The 25,680-nt window shown below is 44.2% G+C and overlaps 1 protein-coding gene across 5 annotated transcripts in view; it reads left to right on the top strand.

Annotated features, from left to right (window-relative positions):
- The window catches only part of LOC147603207 (uncharacterized), a 161,684-nt gene extending 141,279 nt beyond the window's left edge, over positions 1 to 20,405 (top strand). For all 5 annotated transcript variants that reach the window (XM_086796593.1, XM_086796591.1, XM_086796592.1 and 2 more), the window contains 2 exons: positions 18,063 to 18,155; positions 19,495 to 20,405. In XM_086796593.1, the coding sequence (XP_086652719.1) occupies positions 18,063 to 18,155; positions 19,495 to 19,689 (288 nt within the window). In that variant the 3' untranslated portion in view covers positions 19,690 to 20,405. The remainder of the gene's footprint in view (positions 1 to 18,062; positions 18,156 to 19,494) is intronic.
- Positions 20,406 to 25,680: the final 5,275 nt, after the last annotated feature.

The raw sequence follows: 25,680 nt of genomic DNA, 5'->3' as shown, positions 1-25,680 counted from the left end.
TGATCCTCCACAAAACGGGACAGCAAAGAGATGAACAGGACCATTCAGGAGAAGGTCCGTTCTATGTTGTCACATGCTGCATTACCTCATGGTTTTTGGGCTGAAGCTGTTATGACAGCCGTTCACCTTATAAACAGGTCACCTAACACGAGGCTTGGTGGGAAAGTGCCAGAAGAAGTATGGACAGGGAAGCCTCCGTCATACAAGCACTTGAGAGTGTTTGGTTGCGTTGTGTACGTGCACATACGTACCGCACCAAACTTGATCCTAAGTCTCACAAATGCATATTCCTAGGATATGGTGACAGAGGTGAAAATGGGGTATAGACTTTGGGATCCCATGAATAGAAAGATCATACGCAGCAATGATGTCATTTTTGATGAAACATGCATGTATAAAGAGCCTGCAAGGCAACATGAGCCTGGCAGAGTCATCTTTGATGATGATGGACATCATGGACAACAACAAAGGGCTGTAAATCAGCCATTACAGCAGGAAAACCAGCCCTTAATGGTGCTGAAAATGGTCCAAATGGACAGCCAGAGATGGCAGAAGATATCCCTATGGATATACCACAGTTAGAGGATATACCGGGCATGATTTTTCAGCCTTATGACATGGAACAGGAGCCACCAATGGGTGATATGCAGGCTGGACAGCAACCTGCAAATGATGGTCATTGGGTACGGAGGTCCACTAGACCCTCCAGAGCCCCTGATAGGTTTATTCCAGGGGTTGACTACTTGATGCTTACTGACTGTGGGGAGCCCTCCATGTTATAAGGAGGCTTTACAGAGGGCAGACAAGGCTCTATGGGAGCGTGCCATGAAGTCAGAGATGGATTCTCTGCACAAAATGAACATGGAAATTGGTGCATTTGCCTGCAGGCAAGAAGGTTTTGCCATGCAAGTGGGTATACAGGCTCAAAGTTGCATCAGATGCTAAGCCAAGATACAAAGCCAGGTTAGTGGCTAAGGGCTTCAAGCAGAATATGGTGTGGACTTTGAGGAGATCTTCTCTCCAGTGGTCAAAATGACCACACTTAGAGCTGTGTTAGCTTTGGTTGCACATGATGATCTGGACTTGATTCAGATGGATGTGAAGACTGCTTTTCTTCACGGTGATCTCCATGAGGAGATATATATGCAGCAGTCAGAGGGTTATGCAGTGAGTGGAAAGGAGAAGCTTGTATGCAAGCTGAAAAAGAGTCTTTATGGGCTCAAACAGGCACCAAGAGAATGGTATCATAAATTTGATACATTCATGAAATCTCAGAAATTCAGGAGAAGTGACATAGATCACTGCTTGTACACCAAGAAAGCTTTGGATGGCAGTGTATTGATCCTCATCTTGTATGTTGATGATATGTTGATTGCCGGGAAATCTCGTAAAGAGATGAATGCCTTGAAGAAGAGGCTGTATGAGACCTTTGATATGAAGGATTTGGGTGATGCAAATCACATCTTGGGTATGCGGATACTTCGGGACAGAAATCAGCATGTGTTGTATTTGTCTCAGAAGGAATATATTGGCAAAGTTTTGCAGAGGTTCAATATGGACGGGGGGAAGAAGGCTAGTACTCCTTTGCCTCCATATGTGAAACTCAGTGCTATGGACAGCCCACAGTCAGATAGAGACAGGGCTGATATGGCCAAGATTCCGTATGCTTCAGCTTGTGGCAGTCTCATGTATGCCATGGTTGCTACTAGGCCGGACATTGCATTTGCAGTGGGAGTGGTTTCTAGATACATGGCCAACCCTGGCAAGAAGCATTGGGAAGCAGTGAAAGGTGTCATGAGATACCTGAAGGGCACACACGATATGTGCATTTGCTTTGGCAAACAGGATGCATTAGTGCATGGCTACACGGATTCGGATTATGCCGGTCATCCAGATAACCGGAAGTCTACTACCGGTTATGTGTTTACATTCACAGGAGGTGCTGTGTCATGGATATCCAGGATGCAGAAGTGCACTGCCTTATCTACTACAGAGGCCGAGTATATTGCAGCCACAGAGGCTTGCAAGGAGGCATTATGGCTATCTCGGTTAGTGGTTGATTTGGGCTATACAGGGGATATTCCATTGTTGCATTGTGACAGTCAGAGTGCCATCCAGTTGGCAAAGAACCCTGTCTTTCATGCAAAGACGAAGCATGTGGATGTGAAGTATCACTTCATCAGAGAGGTGATAGAGAACAAGCAAATTCAACTTGTTAAGATTCATACGGATGACAACCCGGCTGATCTGTTGACAAAGAGTTTGCCTCCGGAGCGGTTTGCTCATTGCAGACACTTGATGGGCATTGGATGAGGCCATTTTCAGCCTTGATATGGCCTTGTATATTATCATGTACATGCTGATTTTTCTTTTCCTTTACTTAAGGGCACTTTGCCTTTAAGTGGGAGTTGTTGGGGTAAAGGCATAATGCCCACCCTTATAGTGTGTACAAGCCCATAAGTTATAGTACATAGTACACTTAGTACTTTTACTGTACTAAGTGCACTATGTGTACTAGTGCAATATACATGTGTGATAGGGGAGTCACACACTCATGCCTCATGAGTTGACTTATCCCCACAACTCTCTCTCTCTCTCTCTCCCTTGTGCTTCTCTGTGTATGTCTCCCACATGACCTAACCCTAATTCTTCCTTCTCTCCCATCATGTCCAGATTTTTGGGTCTCAGTGCATTAGTACTATATGGGGTGATATCATCCACACTCTTATGGTTACTTGGGCTCGCATTCAGGGGCCCTCTCGTTCTGCGCAGGCGAAGCGTGTGATATTTATGCGGGAATGGGACCATGGCATCTTCTTTTCCTCTAGTACCACAGGTCTTACATGGCATCATGATGCTCCTCAGTGGTTGAAATCACCTTACATATTGGGGTGATTCTATTCTCTTCTGGCTTATAGCTGTGATTGTTGTATGTTTTTCTCATACTTAATAGAAGTTTCTTTTTGAATATATGTATATATATATATATATATATATATATATATATATATCGGCCTTGCAGGCCCTCCGGCATTGAGTGGTACTTGGGAAAGTCGTTTTTAGCATTTCCCTAATCACATCTGAGTACCCTTTAAACAATCAATCCCAATCATCTCCTCTTGCCTTTACATATGCAGTTCACCATATATTAAATCCTGAGGCATTTCCATGCATATGCATTGAACTCAAAACTCTTTCACATCTCAAAGTCCTTTGACGACATGTACATCACAGCCTCCATCCATGGGTCCAAAGTTTTCTGGCCACTTTGATCGGGGGAGGGTCAACGTGCCACCTGTTGTCGTGAAACCTGATCACTCTCACTCTTTGTAAAGTGCAGCTGATCGGCTCAATCTGCCGAATGGTCCAATAGAAAAGGTCATAAGGGTGTCTCCATCTGCACCATGAGCCACAAACAGGATATCATGTCTCGTAAAAACCCCTACCACTCAAGGGGAGGCGGTCGAGGATCGGTGTGAGCCACTCCGGAGGAATGGAAGAGTCGATGTCGAAAGTAAGCCTATGCGTGCAGTGACAGATACAATCACGTGTATGACAGATAAAGATAGAGAGAGAGAAGGGGGAGAGATAGATGGGAATAGGGACTTTCATACAATACACCACGTTGAGCGGGGAACAGGCCCCGCCCCTCTTCAGGAATTTATTTTCAAGAACAATCCATGGGCTTTTCCAAGCCAGGACCAATACACAAATGAATACAATAAACAAAAGTGTCGAAGTCGAGATCGGGCCGAGGTCGATGTCAAGGCACAAGATAACTGGTTACTGATCCCCTGCTCACCACAAGGATGTCCCACAAGAGTTACACCGGGCTAGTACCAATATCAAAATCTGAATCAAGTCTGATGCTCTCCAATACTCACAAAAGTCTCTACACCCAATTCGGGCAAGAATCTTGAAAAGGCACACATGATGATCGTAGCTGGTTTCAGGGCGGCGGAATTTTTAATGAAGATGGCGCTCTAAAATGATGTGGGAGGCACTGGAGTGGTGGCGGCGGCGATCTTAGATGGCACAAGCAATGCTCGGGACTCTGTAGGGGCAGCAGGTGGCGCTATGCTTTGTGGTGTTGCTGGCACTGCAGGCGGCGACTGGAGGCAGCAGAGGCGGCTACATGCGGCACTCGGGGTTGAGGTGATCTTATGGAGCAGTAGCAGCGCTGGCGCGCAGTGCTCACAGGGCAGAGGCGGCGTAGGCAGCTCACTGGGTGGGGGTGGCGCAGAGGCGGCGACGGCGCTGGCATTTGCTAGCGGCTGTAGGCGGAGACGCTGCTGGACATCACAAAAACAGTGGCACAGTATCTGGCGGGCGGTGGCAGCGGCAAAGTACACCGGTTAGAGGCGTAGGTTGGTGGAGCGCCGGCTAAGGAGGGCGTTGTAGGGTGGAACGCCGGCTAAGGAGGGCTGCAAGGGTGGTTGCCGTTGGTTGTGGTGGAGGAGTTTGCGGGCTTTTGCCTTTTTCCACCTAGCCCCATCTGGTGCTCTTGTGCATCTGGTCTTTCCTCATGTATGTGGTGCCTTCCGCTCCTCTAGCAACATCTTTATGCCTTTCTTTGACTAATGTCCTTGTTCTTGATGGTACATATTCTTTATAGCCTGTAATAGGGGTTAGATGTAATAAATGCACTTACCTTCTGCAAAAACTAGACACAAGCTAGTCAACAAACAAGTATGCATCATTTGCGTCTACTGGGTATTCCAGGTACTGGCCAAGTAGTCTAGAGCCTAGTGGACTATCACTTGCCATAAATCCAAGCATTGTCCATACACTTTAAAAACAGCACACAAAGTCAAAGAAATTCAAACATGCATCAGTATGTAATGCACAAGTAATGATCCTTCTGTTCATGGATTGTCTTGTTTGGTTTCATCGAAACCGTGCTGAGCCATCTGGTCACTAGGACCGCTCAGTCTTTCCTCAAGGCCATCTGGTCTCTAGGACCACCCGAGAGTTCATGAATAGTCACCTGGGCCATCTGGTCGCATTGACCGCCCGACTATGATATCCAATACAGTCACCTGGGCCATCTGGTCGCATTGACCGCCCGACTATGATATCCAATACAGTCATCTGGTCGCAATGACCGCCCGACTGCGAAATCCAATACAGTCATCTGGGCCAAGGTTGCATAAGTACGACGTACCTTATTATAAGGTACTTTTTAGTGTACAGTACGGTATTGTACCGTACTGTATGAATCTGTATGTGGCAAGTTTTGCCCCCCCCCCCCCCCCCCCCCCCCTCCCCCGGTTGACCTTTGGCCCAAGATTCTTCCGTAGTTACCAATTTTTCACGGCCTATAGGCACCCGCCGCCTGTAGCCGCTTATTTATCCACCTATAGGCGATGCCTCCGAGGAAGTACCAAGGGGGGTTTTGAACCCAAGACCTCTTGGTCCTAGGCAAACACCTTCACCACTTGAGCTATCACCTCATTGGCAAGTACGTGGCAATTTTTAAAAACATTTTGAACCAAAAAAACCCTAGGCCGGCCACCGTCACCGATTCTAGCCGACTTATGCAAACTGCGAACATAGCCATTCCTCTCATTGATACAGACATTGCAGCGAGAGATGATGATGATGCAGTGCCAGCCACTGCGGTCACCGCCATTGTAGAGCCAAAGCTGAGAGTATGATAGCGAAGGAAACATGTTGACAGATGGACCTCTCATTTTGGTAATTGTGGTGTTGTTGAATGTTCAGAAATGAATTGTTTTTTCATTCATTTTGCTATATATATATGTACACTATATAGTATATTTTTTATGTTTTTATAGACCTTACGTATTTAATGTACCTCAAAACTCAACCCGTACTTGAATGCATGCCTTACTATACCGTACCTCACCGTACTTTTCCACCTTGATGTGGGCCATCTGGTCGCAATATACAAAGTTTGCTCCTTGGGTTTTCTAGCATCGCTGCCACCCAAACTAGAGCCTATCCAATCAAGACCATTACATAAGCAAGATAATGACCAATTCTATTTCAGTATAAATATATATACAATGAAGAGGGCCAGGGCTACAATCCCTCCCTCTTAAATCTATCTCGATCACAAAACGTTTCAAGCCTGTACTCAAATATATCTGGACCAACTACTTCCTCATAAGCTCGAAGAATATCTGGGTAGTCCTTGAAGTACTCTTATTTCATCCATTTCACATCCATAGGCGAATAGTTCTTAAACTTCAAGAGGAATTTCCGGACCACTGTCCTTTCCCTTTTTCTCATGGAATGGAATACAATCTGTTTATGACTGTAAGATTTCTTCTTGTTCTTCCACTTCTGGTGGATCCTCCAATACAAGCTCCTCTGGGGGTGGTTCTGTATATGGCTTCAATAAACTGACATGGAAGGCATTATGTATCCTCGTCCAAATGATAACATACATTGTTGATCTTCTTGGTAATCTCAAAAGGTCCATAATATCGGGGGAGGGGGGGGGGGGGGGGCAACTTGAGCTCCTTAGCCTTTGACTTTCTAAGTCTTTTTTTTTTCCAAATCGCAATAACACCCAATCCCCTTCTTTAAAAGTAACCTTCCTTCTATGCTTGTCTGTAGCTTTCTTTTGCTTGGCTTGAGATGTCTCAATAGCCTTCCGAACCTATGCAAAGGCCGTATCCAAATCTCAAACAAACTCGTCTGCATGGAAGATCTCTTCCTTGGTCTTCAAAATAGGCAACAATGGTTTGCCATAAATAATCTCAAAAGGAGCTTTGCCTGGCGAAGAGTGAACAATGTTGTTATAGGCAAACTCAATCAATGGTAAGTATTTCTCCCATTGATCCTTTGCTTTGACAGCATAACACTTTAGCATATCCAAAATAGTGAGGTTTGCAATATCACTTTGCCCATCTGTTTGAGGATGATAAGCTGAGGAAAAATTCAGCTTTGTTCCCATGTTGTCGAAAAGTGCTCTCCAAAAGAAACTGGTAGTCCGAGGATCTCTATCCCTACAATGGATTTAGGTAATCCATGATGCTTGAAGATCTGCTGAATAAACAATCTTGCTATATGCTTTGCACAGATGGTCTTCTTCACTGGAAAGAAGTGGGCTTGCTTACTGAACCTATCAATAATGGTCCATATTCCATCATTCCCGAATCCTGACTTTGGCAATCCAAAAATAAAGTCCATAGCAATACTTTCCCATGGAATGTTGGGAATTGGCAAAGGTTGTAACAATCCTGCTGGTTTTTGTCGATTAAACTTGACCTTTTGACAAACCAAACATCCTCTAACATATTGCTCAATATCCCTTCTCATGCTAGGCCAAAAGAAATAACTTTCCAAAGCCCGAGTTGTTGTCATGATACCTCTATGTCCCATATAAGGTGGGGCATGGCATTCTTCCATTACTTTTGGTCTCAAATCCTTGGTTACACATAAACGGGTTTGCATCATAAGAAACCCTTCTTTGATGACATAAGAATTCACCAGGTCTCTATTCTGCAACCTGTCTCAAATGTCCTTGAAATCTTCATAGATAGCAATACTTTCCCATGGAATGTTGGGAATTGGCAAAGGTTGTAACAATCCTGCTGGTTTTTGTCGATTAAACTTGACCTTTTGACAAACCAAACATCCTCTAACATATTGCTCAATATCCCTTCTCATACTAGGCCAAAAGAAATAACTTTCCAAAGCCCGAGCAATACTTTTCCGAGCAATAATAAAGTCCATAGCAATACCTTCCCATGGAATGTTGGGAATTGGCAAAGGTTGTAACAATCCTGCTGGTTTTTGTCGATTAAACTTGACCTTTTGACAAACCAAACATCCTCTAACATATTACTCAATATCCCTTCTCATGCTAGGCCAAAAGAAATAACTTTCGAAAGCCCGAGTTGTTGTCATGATACCTCTATGTCCCATATAAGGTGGGGCATGGCATTCTTCCATTACTTTTGGTCTCAAATCCTTGGTTACACATAAACGGGTTTGCATCATAAGAAACCCTTCTTTGATGACATAAGAATTCACCAGGTCTCTATTCTGCAACCTGTCTCAAATGTCCTTGAAATCTTCATCTGTAGCATAAAGATCTTTCATCATAGTGAAGTCCGAATGATATCCCATGAAAACTACATGGGTCATGGGTCTTCGAGATATAGCATCTGCTACTTTGTTATCTTTCCCATGAGTATGCATAATCTGAAAATGAAATTGGGCCAAATAGCTAGCCCATCTTATATGCTTTTCTGATATCTTAGGTTGAGACATAAAGTACCTAAGACTTGGATGATCGGTCTTGATAACAAACTCAACACCCATAAGATAGTGCTTCCAAATCTTCAAGGCGTGAATGATAGCCATCAATTCTTTCTCGTAAGTGGGTGCGGTCTTTTCGGCTCCTTGAAGTCTTCGACTCTCATAGGCTACGGCATGGCCTTCTTGGTTCAAGACTGCTCCAATGCAATCTCCTGAAGCATCACACTCTAGCACGAATGGCTTTGACAAATCTGAAATAATCAGTACAGGTTCTTTGCTGGCATAAAATTTTAGTGCTTTCAAAGGATTCCTTTTCAGCTTTGGTCCACCAAAATCCCACGGCTTTCTTTGTCAAATCATGTAGTGTACTTGCTACCACAGCAAACCACTTGATGAACTTCCTGTAAATAAGAGCATAAACCAAGGAAACTTTAAACTACATGCACACTAGTGAACTCTGGCCATTCCACAATAGCCTTGACCTTTTGTGGGTCCATCCTGACCCCTTCCTTGGACACTATATGGCCCAAGTAGTGTATCTCTCACAAAAAGAACTCACTCTTCTTGCCATTCACATACAACTTGTGCTTCCGTGATTCGTGAAATACCATATCCAAGTGCTTTCGATGCTCTTCTTCATTCTTTGAATGCACAATCATGTCATCAAAGAAAGTAGCTGCAAACTTTCTATGTGCTCAAAATATTCTTTCCATCATTCGGTTGAAGGTAGCCGGGGCATTGGTAAGACCAAAAGGCATCACCAAATACTCATAGAGTCCAAAAGTAGTACTGAATGTGAATATCCTCTAGAACAATCCTGACTTAATGGTATTCACTCTTCAAGTCAATCCTGCTGAAAATAGTGGCTACATCCAATCTGTTCAGGATATCATCAATCCTAGGAATAGGAAACGTGTTCTTTAAAGTGATCTTGTTATTAAGAGCCCTATAATCAATACACATACGCCAAGAACCATCCTTTTTCATGAACCAATAAAACTGTGGAGCAAAAAGGTGATGAGCTAGGTCGAATCAAACCCTTTTCCAAAAGCTCTGTCACTTGCTTCATAATCTCCTCTTGTTGAGCCTAACTCACCTAATAAGGAGGTCTATTAGGAGGTGAACTTCCTGGCATGATGTCAATCTTATGATCTTCTGGTCTCTTTGGAGGTAGCTCTCCTGGAAGAGTATCTGCAAAACAATCCTCGTACTTCTTTAGGAAATCTTTCCTTTCATGATCAAGAGTTGAGAGTGACTCATCATTCTCAGATTCCTTTGGATGTCTTACATATATGAACTTTCAAGTACGAGGAAATAGATTACTTTATTGCTTTAGGAACTTGTACATGACTAATGAGTGGAATGGAATTCCCTTCAATGCTACATCAAAAGTTACATTCTTGCCTTTAAAAGGAAACCTAATCTTATTTCCAACCCAATCAATAGCTGGATCTATCTTCTTATGCCAAAGCATACCCAAAATAACATCACAATGTCGAACTTTGCAAACCACAAAGTTCTCATGATCCACATAGTCTCCAATCTGTAAGCGGAGCTTTCCCAAAATAGGAGTAACTTCGGTTGACATTCCTTCAAAAGTGTAACCTGCTGTAATAGGAGTTCCGAACCTATCCGGAGGGAGGTTCACGGCATCAACCACTCGTGATCATTCCTTGCTTGAGATCCCCTTTTGAACTTCTTCTTTTGGGACGAGTCTTGATTCTCATTCGTTGATTTGCCCACCATCCAAGGCATATATAAGGCTTTGGCTTGCAAGGCTTTATCTTGGGCTTCCTCCAAGGTTTTAGGTTCCATCATATAGACTGCTTGATAAAGCTTTGGTTGCAATCCATTTACAAATTTTCGCATTTCCATCAATGGTGGGATAGGAGTATATGAGGTAAATTTCAATCAGATGGCTGAAAAATTATGTTGCCACACTTTCTCCCGCTTTATCCCATTCCTTCGCTACATCTGTCTCGAAGGTAGCGGGAAGGAACTTTTTGTTGAACATCGTTTTGAAATCTGCCCATGAAGTGGATTTGGTTCCTTCTTGGACCACCTTTAGCCACCAATTCAAGGCGGCACCATTCAAATGCATACGGATTGTGTGGAGTTTGGACTTTTCGGGGAAGTTCTCTCCTCCAAAGGCGGCGTCAACCTTTTTGATGAAGGATAAAGCTTTCTGAGTGTCCTGCTTTCCATAAGAGATATCAAACTTTACGCTTTTCTCTTGGCTTAAAGTCTGCCTTGCTAGTCGAAGGCTCCTTTGCAGAAATCCTGCTCTAATACCACTGTAAGCCCAACAGAGCGTGCAATGATAGATACAACCACGTGTATGAGAGATAAAGATAGAGAGAGAGAAGGGGGAGAGAGAGATGGGAATAGGGATTTTCACACAGTACACCACGTTGAGTGGGGAATAGGCCCTGCTCCCTCTTCAGGAATTTATTTTCACGAATAATCCACGGGCTTTTCCAAGCCAAGACCAGTACACAAATGAATACAATATCAAACAAAGTGTCGAAGTCGAGATCAGGCTAAGCTCAATGTCGAGGCACAAGATAACCGATGCCGAGCTCACCACGAGGATGACCCACAAGAGTCTTACACCGGGCTAGTACCAATATCAAAATCCGTATCAACTTTGATGCTCTCCAATACACACAAAAGTCTCTACACCCAATCTGGACAAGAATCTTGAAAAGGCACGCACACACCGGGAGGCACTGGAGTGGCGGCGGTGGTGGTGCTCTTAGATGGCGCAGGCGGCACTGGGGACTCTGCAGAGGCAGCAGGCGACGTTGCGCTTTCTGGTGGTGTTGGTGTTGCAGGTGGCGACTGGAGGAAAGAGTAGCAGCAAAAGTGGCTACAGGTGGCACTCGGAGTTGAGGCGATCTTGAAGAGCAGTAGCAGCGCTGGCGCACGGGGAGAGGCGGCATAGTGCTCACACTGCGTAGGGTAGAGGTGGCGCAGGCACCTCACTGGGTGGGGGTGGTGTGGAGGCAGTGGCGGCGCTGGCAAAGGCGGCAGTGCTGGTGTTTGTTGGCTGCAGGCGAAGACGCTGTTGACAGCCGCACAAAAACAGTGGCACAGTATTTGGCGGGCAGCGGCAACGACAAAGTACACCGGCTAGAGGTGCAGGGTGGCGGAGGGCCTGTTGAGGAGGGCGTTATAGGGTGGAGTGCCGGCTAAGGAGGGTTGCAGGGGTAGTTGCCGCCGGCTGTGGTGGAGGAGTTAGTTGGCGAAGAAGATGATGATGATGAGTCTCTTCTCCAAGTTCTCCAAGAGTTCTTGTATGATCCACCTAGAGGGTGCATGCTTCTTTTAAATACTTGAGGGGTACCTGCTTTTTACCATGCTTTGCTTTTGCCTTTTTTCACTTGGCTTTTGTTTTATTTTGTTGCTTTTGCTTTGCCTCCTTGCTTTTGCTTTAATAATAGTCAAAATTCTTTATTTATGCATTTAGAATCTTCGAGGCCTTGCTTTTTGGCCTTGGAGTAGCTTTTTGCAAAAGCGACTTTTACCTTTTTGATTCAATTCGATGTCCTCTTTCCAAAGGTGCCCTCAGCTTTTTGGTCAACAAGGTTTGACTTTTGCTTTTTTCCGCTTTTTGACCAAGACGGGTGCTTTTTCCAATTCCAACTTTAGGAACCCTGTTTCCATGTGTCTAGACATGAGTTCTATCATGTGAAAAGAGCATGGAGGACCAAATGGTTACAGCGTGTCTTTGTCACGGATCTAGTGAGGCTCTGCTTCTGGGCCTTGGGTGCAAGTTGTCTAAAGGTGAGCCACTTCCAAGAGACTATGTTGGTCCCTCGCTCAAACCCCCCCAACAGATGTGCGGGCGGGAGCCTAGCATGTGGCCATTGGGAAAGGGTAATCAAGAGATTCCAAAGTAGAGGCTGAACGGATGTGATCCCATACACAGAAAAGGCTCACCACAAAGCGGTCCTCAAAGGATGGACTTAGGCTGCAGGTTCTCATCTCTATGAAGATCCATTTCGGACTCGGGGGCAAGGATCACCAAGAGCTAGAGTACAGGTTGAGATACGGTCCATGTGAAAGCCCTTCCAGGTCCTTTGATGATTAGCTTACCAAGAAGGGCTCTGCTTTGCATAGAAGGATCAATAATGCCCATGCCCCCTTTAAGGCGAGAGACTGAATGATGACACTCCAAGCCACCTTGGCCCGTGTCGGCTTGCCATCGGTTCCTACGTAGAGGAAGTTGCGGATCAACCACCGTACCTATCCAATACACGCCTGGAAAAGGCCCAGCTCTAGGTGATGTACCACATGGTAACAAGGACATGGATTGCTACCACTAATTTGCCTCCAAGAGAGAGTCTAGTGGTGCTCCAGTATAGAAGGTCTTCCGAATGCATTGGAAGACGGGGGGCAAGTTGCTGCTCTGAGGTGATGTCAATCCCGACCTGACAACGAGATAATTAATAGTTTAAGTGTGGTCTCCAACATATTGAAGTCTCCCCCCATACACAAGAAATCCGCTCGAGGGAGGCCATGCCTAATTGTGCTCCATAAGTCTACTCGACCTGCCATGGAGTTTGGGGCTTAACTATTGAGGAGGCCTACTTAGTCCTCTCAAAGTTTGGTAATCACCCAATGCGCCCTCCCTGGAACTATGGTGCTTGAATCCACCACCGTTGAAAGAAGTTGCTCACTAATAGAGATACATACACCGCCTTGGATCCCAGATGCGAAGGCGGGTGACCAAAAGGTGTGACTCTTGCCTTGCAAAAACTTCCCACATTTGCGGGTACGACCAACTAACAGATGATGCTCCTGCAGCAAGAGGATGTCGATAGAGCCTCCCTCTAAGGCTCTCTGTAAGTCCTCATGAAGGCATAGTTGTCCGCGAAACTAGTCCCGCTCATGAGGTACGTAAAAAAGGGTACGAAACTATGCAAGTGCAAACTAATGCAAAACTTTTTTTTTTTTAATGGCCGTTTGTTTCTGGTGACTTTTTTATGCCCGTTTTTTTATTCCTGTTTTGTTTTACTGTTTGTTATGGCTTTTTCGGCAATGGGGACTTTCTACCTTGCCACCGTCTCTCGACTTTGCATCTCTAAATGTGTACAAATATCTATTTTTCAAGTGTTTTTTTTTAAGTCGATTGTACCTCTATCGAACTTATTTTTCCGAAATAAAAAGTCCGGTACCGGTACCGGTACCGTTTTTCGTACCTTCGTCTCGTTTCGTACCTTTGTACTTGACGACTATGCATGAGGGACTCCTGGCTTAGAGCAACAATGTGGGTTCCCCAATCCCTAGATGTTTCAAGTGACTATCCGCACCATAGGAGTCTAGTGGGGTGAGATCTTTCTGCACTGCCTTCCAGCTTGTGAGACTTGGGCGGGTTTTGGATGCCGAGGAGTCGCAGTCTGTTCTGGTGTGCAACCAACCAAGGTGTTCCCTGATCCTATGCTCCATGTGAGCCCATCTAGCTCGACTGTAAGCATAAACTGGGCTTCATCTATCACAGTAAAGGTATTTGTAGGAGGGGGTTAGGTACCACGGTCGATACGTGCGAGTACATGAAGAGGATCACCTCCAAGCTCCATTCAGGCCAAGGGCCAAAAGTGGGAAACAATGACTGTGAGGTGCAGGTCTCCCAGGTGGTGTGAGAGAGCTTTATCACCTGACCATGAATACTGGAGGAGACAGCCTCCGGACTCCACTCGTGCTCTGCTGCAACACTCAGTGGAAACGAGAAGATCACTGTGCCACTCTATGGAGTGGCCGGTCTGGATCGGTGAAAAATGTCATAGACCCGGTGAGGAGCGGAAGTCTTAGCAAAAGTGTTGGCATCTATTGGAGTCTCATCTGAGGAAACTGTAGTCCACTGGCTATCCCATGACTCATGCGGGGGGGGTGGGGGGGGGGGGGTGTTGGGGTGGTGGTGCAGGCATATGGAGACTCTAGGGGAGGGCTTTCACAGGGGAAGTAGCGGCCGTCATTGCCTATGGCTCTTCCCAGGGTCAGGGGCTACTGGCGGTCAACTGGAGTGCTTGAGAGAGGCCGTAGGGGGGATGGAGGGGGATGATGGAGGAGAGGCTGAAGGTGGGGGGTGAAGTGGGCGGGGCAGGTCAGAGGAAGGAAGCAATGAAGTGGGATGGGAGGGGAGGGGGGGACCTAGGAAGAAGGTGGGGGAGGAGGAGGGAGAGGATCCTGCGAAAGGGGGAGGACGGTATCTAATCTTGTCCCTGAGAGGACATCTGCTGTTGAGTTATCATATCCTACTTTGGGGGGAGGGGGGGCGTGGGGTGCAGTGGTTCTGATAAATTGGGAAGACTTGGCACCGAACCACTACATGGGATTGGTCTCCATGTGGTACCTGACACTAGGACCCTCCTGGGGAATGAGTGGGGCCTCCACCCGAGATGGATGCTCCTGTGATAAATGCTCATAATGGTTCTCTGACACGACCATTTCCGCATTGTTTCCTTTGGGCTCTCCCCTGGCAGCGGCGTGCTGCCCTGGTAGGGCGTATATGCTGCCTTTGCCTAGCCGTCTGCCACCTACCCCCATCCTCGTCATCGGAGGTAGGGTGCTCTGGCCCTGTCTTGCCAAAGGGAGGAACAATAGGATCCCCCCGGAGGCATCGAAGAGAGACAATATGCGGTACTGTCTCCGTGGAGGAAATGCTCAAACCAAAGTAGAGGCCTCAAGGGAGGCTACAGTTGAAGCTAGGAGCTGGAAATCTGCTTTGGAGAAGAGGCAGGGGGCGGCGGCCTCAGTCAGGGATGACAGAAGGGCCGCCATGGGGTCCTCCTGAAGGGGTGAGGACCAAAGGAAGCGAGCACCTGCCAAAATGTAGTCTGAATGCTTAAAACCTGCTGCGAAAATGCTGGAAGAAGGAGGTGGGGCGGAGGCTCGAAGAGGAGGCAAGGCAACAAAAAGGAGGGGTCATTGAGCGAACAGGGAGGCTTTAATGAACAGTAAAAGGTGGAGAGAAAGAAGCAAGGAGTGGGGAGAGGGGCTGGGGATCTAGGGCAACAGGTGGAAGCAAGCAAGGTGGCGAGTAGAGAGCAGGAAGGTGGCGAAAAGCCGGCTGCATAAAGCAGGTGCACGTCTGCACTAGATCCAGGCTCCTGACCATAGAGCTCTCACAAAGACACGTGAGACTCTATGAACTAATGACTAACCTTGGCCACCCTTTTATAGGCTCTTGGCCGGTCATTGGGCGTCCATACTTGGACGCCCACCCGTCCATACTTGGGTGCCCGCTCGTTAGTCTATCCCTAACTCAGCTCGCCAATCAGCTTGCCTAGCCCCAAACCTCGAAGCTAGTCTTGTGTGCGTGTAGCACACAATAGATACACACTGTGCACATGACAAAAAGAGCGGCAGGTGGAGGAAGCAAGGCGGCTGCGCAGAAAGGGGCGGAGAGAGGCAGAGTCTTGAAAGCCTCGTGGAGGGCAGAGAGTCGCAGAGCAGAGGAAGGGGCTGTCGGAAATTTGCGCAGAAAGGGGTGAGTGCGCATGGGATTTCCATTCCAGCGCTCGACCTGATGAGACCAAGATTTATGGTTGGCATCAAGCTTATGCTCCTGTGCATGCAGAATATCGATGGGACCATCTGTAATTGTAGGGTGAAGCTGGTTCATGATGGCCTGCTTCCAGCGGCAAGGAAACATGCCACCAAGGTTCTGCACATTCTATGAGACAACTCTCAGGGTAAAGAGGTAGAAAACATGGCACTAGATCTTAGTTTGGTGCCTCTCATAGGTCTACAGTGCCCCTATAAGTTCTGAGGTGTGATGGTAATCAAGGAGCATAAAACTTTGTCAACATGGACATTATCACCAAGATGCTGTGCAAGGTTTTACTGGTACATCAGACTCATTTGCCTGCATATTCTTGCAAGATGTGTACATCTTACTCACCTGCGTGCATACTCTGCTGTACATCACCATGCAATACATCCTCATGCAACAAATTTCCATGTAATACATCCTGCTATGAAGGTGATGCATCAACATTCGCAGCTATCCCACTATAATGGGATCTCACACAATCAATAGGTGGATCAGGAGTGGGTGGACATCTATCAACCTGTCTATAGACCCCAACAAGCTGAGGTTCGGGGGCACCGGGGGCGGACGTGCTGCAGGCTGTCACCTGGGGGGCATGTTTGCGCTGTCTCCTAGAGGGACCCCTGATGTGGTCCTGTTGCCGGTAGACATGGTACTGGTCCAGTCTACTGGCAATCTCAATCCACCTGATTGTCTTTAACCAGGGATAATTGACGAGTATCATGACTCACAATACCCCATCAACACTGGCTGTGACAGCTGCCTGCTGCAAGCGTGGAAGGTGTATCTGGAAGGGTGGGGACTTCTAGAACTTGTTCAGAGGCTGACTGGTCACTATGGAAGCCTGGGGAACCTGAGGAAGATAGGACAAAAGTTGCGGTTCCTCTAGCACCCTGTCGAAGTTCCAGCACCATGGGAAGAACCGTTTCCTTGGGTGAGAGGAAACGGGTTGCTCTCAAGAGTCAGTGAGGTTGCCTCTGCCGAATCAAAATGTGCTTGGAAGAAGCCCCTTCCAAGCAGGCGAGCATCAATAAAATTCGAATGCCGTCAAAATCCAATCCCTAGCGTGAGAGAGGGAAGGATGAGACCCGAAATTTTTTCCAATGAGTGTGGTCTTGGCTTCTTTATCAAAATCTGCAAGAAAGGTCGTAAGCTTGTCTGCCAATGTGGTGATAGCCCAAGTGGTGAAGGTGTTTGCCTAGGACCAGGAGGTCCTAGGTTCAAAACCGTCCAAGGTCCTTCCTCAGCGGCATCACCTAAAAGGGGGATAAAAAGCGCCTACGGGTGGTGAAAAATGGTAGTCACGGGAGGATCTTGGGCCTAAGGCTAGTCACGCGCGGGGGCATCTTCGGAGGAAAAGATTGTTCTCCTGGCCAGTGGGGATGGAGGATGATTGGCTTGGGAAAAATCCTTAATGCCAATCAAAGGGTGGGCGGTCATCTCGAAAACAATTCCCGTATGCTGATGCAGGCAAAGAAACGGGAGAGGCAGGAGAAGGTAGGCAAACAGAGAGGCGTGGTGAATGGCGGGCAGGAGGGAAATGTGCAGAGAAGAAGAGGGGCATGGCAGGCAGAAGGGCAAGGGGAGTAACGGCGGGCAGGAAGCGAAGATGGCAGGCAGGTGAAAGGGTGCATGGAAGGCAGTAGGGAAATGTGCAGAAAAGAGGCGGAATGGCGGGCAGGAGTAGGGGAAGTGTGGCAGACAGCAGGTGGAGAGGTGTGCAGGTCAAGACATATAGGGAGCTCTTACTGGCAGCAAATATCCTGTGTGTTGACTATGAATTGTGACAAAAAGCTTGATATACGATGATCTGGAAATTCTGCAGCGGCAGTTTGTCAGCCAAACCACTTCTCTCAATGATCAAGATGTTATGAGATCATTAGTCCATGTTTTAGTTTTATGTTTTTTTAAATAAAATAATTGTGGTTTCTTAATCAAGATTTTGGATAACTGAACATTAAAAAAGGCAAAAAGGCCTCTTGTGCTTTTATGAAACAAACCCCCAAAAACACAGTAACAACCCTGAAAAAGTTGTGTATGCGCTTTGTTTACGTATGTACGCGTGCATGTATACGTAAAAGAATGTACATTTAACACACATGTATGCACACACTCACACTTGCTCTCTTGCTGGCACGTACACTCACACTGAGTTGCTCTTTTTAATGTAGAATATTCTACTCTCCTGATGCACATACAGTAAGAAAGTGTGCTTGTAAGTAGTGAAATTTTGTTCTGAGTTTTTGGCTCTTAATTCACTTTTGTTGATTAGATGGCACAAAAGCAGCACAAGATTATTCCAAAGGACTTGGATTATACGGCAATCAGCACTCTATCCTGGGAGTCACGTGAGAAACTTTCTAAGGTGAGTATGCATGAGATGAGTGATTCCTATTCTGGAAACTTTGAGTAAAATGCACCGGGAGTATAAAATTTTTCTACTTATGTTGAGCTGCATTTAATTTTTAAACCTTTTTTTTTGTTGCCTGCACCATACCAGAAGCAAACATGCATTTATGGTCACTTGCATTGACTTAGGACCCTCAAGCATACATTACATCCAGCAGTCTCTAGAGTGGGAGCAAAATGTTAAGTGTTAGATCTAGAGTGACAACCAAGGTCGCAGCATCTACTCTTCATGGAGACAGTTAGGAAGCAGTGGGAATGAAAGACAACCATGAGGCTATGGATTCTGAAATAGCAGGATTTTGATCAACATTTTAAAACAGTTCAAGGAACTTAGCCTCAGTACCAGAGCTTCTGTCAGAGAGGTTTGGGCTTGGGTCTTCCCACAGCTATCTAAACCTGCAGAGTCTGTTCTACACCAAATTTTCCTCATTTGTGTCAGTGCCCAATGCCGGTTTCACTGCTGCTTTGTGGTTCACAGTCTGCTCATTTTCATAGGCATTCTCTTTACCCTAGAGTATCTGTCGTATGTGCATAGCATGCTCTTTATGTCGTTACTTGTTTGTGAAGTAACCAAAGACGGGTTTTATTCATTGTTTTTAACACAAGTGGAACTTTGCCCATCTTAATTCTTGAAAAGTAGAGAATGTTCTCAGTTCGCTGGTTTTATAAAGCATGTTCTTTTGGACTAACCTTATACAAACCTACACCTACTCTTGGGCACTGATGACGTGAGTAGGGATGTCATAGCTTATTGTCCACGCTATGCATGATAGAGTGATGAACCTACACTTCATGTTCGGACAGACATTGGAGTTAATGGTTGCACTTTTGAGTCGAAGTCTTTTTTAAAGTTTATAGCTTGATGTTTGGTTCTGGCTCTTAGTGCTTACAATTCTCTATTTTGCTATTTTGCTATTTTGTTTTTTTTTTTTGGTTTTTCATTTTTTTTGTTTTTTTTTTTGGTTTGTTTGTTTTTGTTTTTTTTTTTTGGGTTTTTTTGTTTTTTTGGTTAATGTCTTAATTAAAAGTCTTCGTTTGATATTATCTTTTGATTTCCTCTCCTTAGTAGCTAGGTTTGTTAGTTTATTTATTTTTGATCTTTCAAATGTTTGTTTTTGTTTTTGTCCTTCTTCACTATTATTTCTTTCTCAAATCTCTCAATTTGTAAGTTCAGATTTTTCTGACCTTATGAAGGTATATATATATATATATATAGAGAGAGAGAGAGAGAGAGAGAGAGAATGCTTCAATATCGCCTTGATTTTACCATCCTAACTACAAGTGTGTGTGTGCAGATCCGCCCAGAAAACATCGGACAAGCATCAAGAGTGGGTGGTGTGAACCCAGCTGATATCACTGCTCTTCTGATTCACTTAGAGATGACAAAGCGGAAGCCAGGAAAGAAAGAAAGGGTATTGCAGGGTAAAGCTGGTGATGGAATTGATGAACCAGAACAGACCGAGGAGAAGACTGTCTGCTGTTTAGTTTAATTGACCCTTCCCACATTGATGCAGTTCAAGGGATGTTTTGATTTTGTGAATAGATGTGTACGCTATGTTAAGGCCTCCAAACGTTGGAAGATTTTGATTCTGTAAATGTTAGATAAGGTGGTTTTTAACCTAGGATTCTGTTGAGCATGGCCATAAAAACAGTGATGGAGCTTCTTTGCGGATGAAGTTCCAGGTTTGTTCTATAACCTGCTCTAGACATGGCATCTTATCTCGTCTTGCAGGCAAACAAAACAGCCGATTTGCCCACCCTCGGCACGCGGGCTATGCTTCTCTGCTCAATCGCAGCTCTAATTTGCGTCCATAGCTGTGCCAGGGATCACAGGACTCCCGTCTTGGTTTCACAGATGTCGTCGTCGCCGCCTGTGGTCTAGTTCGCCATCTCGCTCACAGTCGCCCGCCTAGAATCAGCGGCAGCCTTGGCAATGCATGAACCAAAGATTCAGGTTCAACAAGCCCTTGCCATCCGAAACTAACAGATGATGAGCTGTTTGTGTGATACGTGTGTGGGAATTCCATATTTCCACTGGTTTCTTCTGTGGCTCAACCTAAACATAGCAAATGCAGGCCAATGATATACCATGTCAAAACTAGATTTTTGAACTCAAATTACTAAAGTTAATGTGATATGTCATGTCAAAACTAAAACTTAATGTGATATGTCGTTCTCGAGGAAGGGCAAGTTCCTTGGTCTTTTATATACACACACACACACATATATATCCCACACTGAAATATTGCTTATACTTAACGGTATGAAAAAATATACACTTTAAGTGTTATGTTCCCAATGAAGAGTTCATTCCTTGCATAGCTGACCACACGAATCTAGCTGTAAATCTAAAGCCATCTACGTAATATACCCAACTATATACTTAAATTGTCGCTTTTTTATGTAGACAATTGCATTCCAAGTTTGAATTCTTTGCTCCCATGCCCACCCAAGTGTCACAACTCATCATTAGACCTTTAGTGATTCAATGTTCCTTAATAGAAACTAGCACTTAAATAGCCTTGAAGCTCCCTACACAACATAAGTGAGTGTTCGAATCGCTATTGGGGTTTCTACATACCCCTTATTGAGGTGTCAAGATACTAACACTCTTTGCCAAGGCAAACCTTGTTGTGACACATAGCACGTGGAAGCTTTTACATTTTTGCGTTTACTTTAAAATCTCTCAAAGCAAAGTAGTATTTAGTAAAACACAATCTTGGGGTCTAACATATATTGATAGATCTAACATAACTATCACCCACTTTGCAAATTAACATGGTTTCACATGTGCAACCTATTGTGAAGCATTTTGCCAGCTTACTCGAGTGTAGAAAAAACCCATCTTTTGTTAGACGACGTTGGATCTCACCCTAAGCTTAATACCAAATGGAAAAGTGACAAAGTTAATGTATGTAGTTGCTTAAGACTAGAACTAGTGCCAATGGACTATTTTTAAGTTTTATCCGGCCTAGTGTGGAAGCTTGTCATTTGTATATAAGTCAATTTTGATATTAAGTAATACACATGCATCCCCTTGTAATAGTTGTTCCTCTTCTCTATTCTTGCTTTCTTGTGCTCTATTGAATTCTTGCATGCTTAGATAGTTTGTTGGCTTGTAGGCATCTCATTAACTTTTTCTCTTGTGAGACAGGACCAACATAAAGGCCATTTTCTTCTTGCTTCCATCTTCCTTTACCTGCATAGCCATAGAGCATTCTGGTGTGACAACAAAGTGAGGATGTGATGGACAGGCTAGCACTCATCACCCACTTTAGGAAGTTACATTTGCACCTTAGTGTAAGACCAAATGATTTGGCTATGATATTTCTCGAGTGATACAATGGTGATATTGGCATAGGCTTTGGCATTCATTTCTTTTGGTTATTCTTACATGGTGGTCTCCCCACCAATCAGTGGAGATTGGTTTTCGGTGTAGCACCTACCTGTTCTAGTTGTGTGGTAGATTTTGAGACTACAGCATTGTTTATGGGGGTGCAACACTACACAACAAATTTGGGGTTTTGTAGCCCAACTTATGGGCAAATTGAGTGGTCGCGCCATGCATGTGACTTGGGGGATAGTTGCTTGGCTCTCCCAATCTGGTCCACAGCTCTTTTATGAGGGCAGTGGTACAGACTCTGGTATTTTCATTTGTAGAGGTATTACCCAGCATGATTTATTGCAGGATGTCCCTCACTCTAATTATACACTCCTCAGACATAGGATTGACACCAGTTGGGAGATTGTTACCAGTGTTAGAGCATGGCAGATCTGGAGAGCTAGATGCACATAGGTTATTGAGGATGTCTAGATTTTTGGGTCTCAGTGCATTATTACTATATGGGGTGATCATCCATACTCTTATAGCTACTTGGGCTCGTATTCAAGGGTCCTCTCGTTCTGCACAGGCAAGCGCGTTATAATTATGTGGAAGTGGGACCATGGCATTTTCTTTTCCTCTAGTCCCACAGATCTTTCATGGTATCATGATGCTTCTCAATGGTTGAATTACCTTACATATTGGAGTGATTCTATTCTTTTTTTCGGGTTATAGCTGTGATTGTTGTATGTCTTTTTCATACTCAATAGAAGTCTCTTTCTTGAAAAACAAAATGATTTGGCAAGACTAAGGTAAGCTCTTGACTTGAACATATTTGGTGTTCCCAATAGAGACCAGCTTGGTACTTAGCTGTGTTTTTTTGTACATTCAGGATATTGGGTAATATTGCTCGTGCTAATTAGAGGTCATATTGTGAAAAACATACGATTTTTGGAGCTTTGGATGTGTTAGCTTAATTGTTTTTTTTTTAAAGCTTGTTTGTATTCTACTTTTATACTGGAAGAGAAAAACCCTTATTTCTTCAATGATTTGTACGATTTTCAAGCCCACAAGGCTTTGATTTTGTTGTATTAAATAAAAAAATAGCTTAACAATTGTGATTAGGAGTATAATCCATCTTGAAAACATAAGCTTTGAGTTGTGATTAGAGTGAGAAAGTTGATAATCCACTTTAAAAGCTTATGTAGTCACTCCAAAAATATATGCTTTGAGCTCTATTTGGTGTAAATTAGAGTGAGAAAGTTGAATTTTTTTAATGCTTTGCTATAATTAGTAGCTTAAATCAAATTCAATCAAATAACAATCAAAGCGCTTGCATAAACATCTTAAACTAAGATTAGAAACCTTAATGATCTACTTTAATGGAATGTTAAGGTCTGGCACAACAACTTACATCACTCCTCACTCAATGGAAAGGATAGAGTCCACCAACTTCTCTTAGTGGTGGGTTCCTGGAGGCACGAGAAATTGCCATGTGCATGGAGACATGCCCATCCACAGTGTCTGTTATGGGCGACCACACCTCCAAGAAGGAACTAAATGCATTCACTTTTGGAAGAGCAATAGAACACAACTGTCATAGGGCACTTACCAATGCTTTGAACTTGTGTCTTTGAGGTCTTCAAGCTCACTTGAGAAGCTCCAATCATCCAAGCTCCACCTCCACGTTGTCACCGTAGAGTCGCTCACACCACCACACAAGGCAATCACTCTCTCTCACTTCTCAATACAAGCATACAACATATAAGTATAGAGAAGGCACAAGTGTTAGAATGCTCTCTCTCAATCTCTCTCATCAAGACAAAAGCAAGAACTCTCATAGCATAAAGGGGGATTGTGTCTTCATTATGAGAAAATGCCTTATATACAATTGGTCCTTATTTACACTTGGGCATCCAAAACTTACTTAACTAAGGGGTGGCTAATATCTCATAATGTATAACTTTTATAGTGCCTTTGCATAATACGTAATAATGTTCTCAAATGAAGGAGCATATTTGTTAATCCAAAATGGGATTAGCGTTCCCCCTACCTGATGTAGGTTCTGTTCTCAGAACCTGTTACCCCAAGGTCAAAAGACCTGGTCACCAAACTCGTGAAGATAGAAGTTCCAGTGTGACTGAAGCTTTTTAAGGGTTCTTCTGAATGTAGCGTGTGATATCTAAAACCCAGTGTCAACCATATCCTCGAATATGACATGCATGTATGCTAGTAGACACTTTAGGCGATAATAATATAATATCATGCCTTTGTCACTTGGTTCTTGATTCATGTCGAATTGCAGTTGATCAGCACCATATCCATCATATCTTTCTTTGGGTTAATCTATGAGGATCACTATAAGTTTCAGGAATCGAACTCTAGCTATAATTGTCGGATCCGGAATACGGTGCCATGCATGTATGTGATTTAATATTTGCTTTCTTTGCTCTTCTATATCTATAAATATTGCTAGCATGAATACAAGGAAGTTGTAGCAGACATGTCAATCTCTTTGCTTTGCCTCTTGAAACTTTAATGGTGTCCATCTTCTCTTCAGTGGCATGCACAAGGGGTCTACTCTCTGTGTTGGTGGCACACACATATATTGATGACTATATTTTAGAATTGTAAAGTACTCTTTCGACTTTATACCAAAATCTTTCAGTTTAGGGTTAGCATCACAATCACTATATAACTCCCTCTTGTGTGGATTACATTAGCCTTCCTCCATTCGCGGAAGCAGTAATTGATCATAAATGTAACAATTCTGATTTCTAGCAGATCTGCCAAGTGTTGGTTTACCAACTTTGTATGTCGTGCCACATTGGACCATAACGTGTCCTCTCCAGCCAAAGGCAATAGCTCTTCTAATTCTGGTCTTAGTGCTCAGAGAGGGTATGGTACATACAGCTACTTTGCTGGTGTGACATCTGAGTAAGCTTCGGGTAGAATTCACTGAGTAGGTTCAAAGGGTGTTATTTGCATTAACACCTTGAACATGAGCTTTTGCTTGAGTAAAGGATTCCCAGCTCTTATTAAACCTTCGTACTCTGTAGTAGCAGACAAGGACTCAAGAATAGAATCATCAATAAATGGCTCAATTATATCTTTTGGTAGAGTGTGACTAACCTCTTAAGATGGTCGTGGTGGAGACGGGTTAGGTGTCGGAAACTCCTCGGGAGCAAGAGTATTAGTGGAAAATTCTAAGGGTTGAAAAGGAAAGTAGAAAATATACAAATGGCCTGAGATTTGTCAGTAGAGAGGAGCACTTGGATATGGATTAAGTAATTTACTTGCGACATTTGAATATACATGGTAAGTAGGATTAAGTGATAAATTGGATGCTTCTTCTTGACCTTCTCTTGAACTAGGGTGGGTGGCTAGGTTTGTGGAGCTTCATAAATTCTTGTAGATCAGTGATATCCTCCGGAGATATATTAGGATACTCAATATGTGTTTTATCAAAATTATAAAGTACAGTGGTTAACATGACTTCAAGATGTTTGTGGATATTTTGATATAGTTTGAGAATACCAAAAGACTGATATAATCTTGACTCACATATATTTAAATGTTGGTGAGTATTATATACCTCTAACCACCCATGGCGTATGATCCATTAATAACTACGAGCTACAACCTCATATTTGGCCGAAGTTTAAGGAATATCATCTGGAACAAACAAGTCTAATTTATCGACACTGTTGTCCAGGATATCGGAGTTTTATAGCACCTAACACCAACTACGAAGGTTGAGCACAATGGGGTGCAAAGGATAAAAGTAAATATCTTTAGGATCAGTTAGTACTAAGTCTCTCCGAAAAAATCCCATGATGATGGTAGGATCAACATCACGTTTTGTATTTTGTTTAATAAGTGTTAGTTCTCCTAGGCTTAGGTTATCAGACAGGTTGATATCATATTGAAGTAAAGAGAGGGTTACTGTAGACAAAACGAGAGTCAGAGTTTGAGGAGGGGCCCAAGGAGTTACTGGCATGAACCTATCTCCGAGGCTCACTCAAAGAGTAGTTGCATCTCGTCGGTTGGTTCTTTGTCATTGGTTACGTTCTTGGATGGCTAGTTGGCATTCCAATTCTTGTATGCATGAGTTCTTGGTGGTGAGAAGGTCAGAAATAGCGATTTCTCTTACCATCTT

The sequence above is a fragment of the Cibotium barometz genome, chromosome 64, assembly GCF_041138505.1.
Source record: "Cibotium barometz isolate CiBa-2024 chromosome 64, ASM4113850v1, whole genome shotgun sequence".
NCBI lineage: Eukaryota > Viridiplantae > Streptophyta > Polypodiopsida > Cyatheales > Cibotiaceae > Cibotium > Cibotium barometz.
The sequence above is the reverse complement of the archived record's forward strand: the minus strand, read 5'-3'. Positions and strand labels throughout refer to the sequence as shown.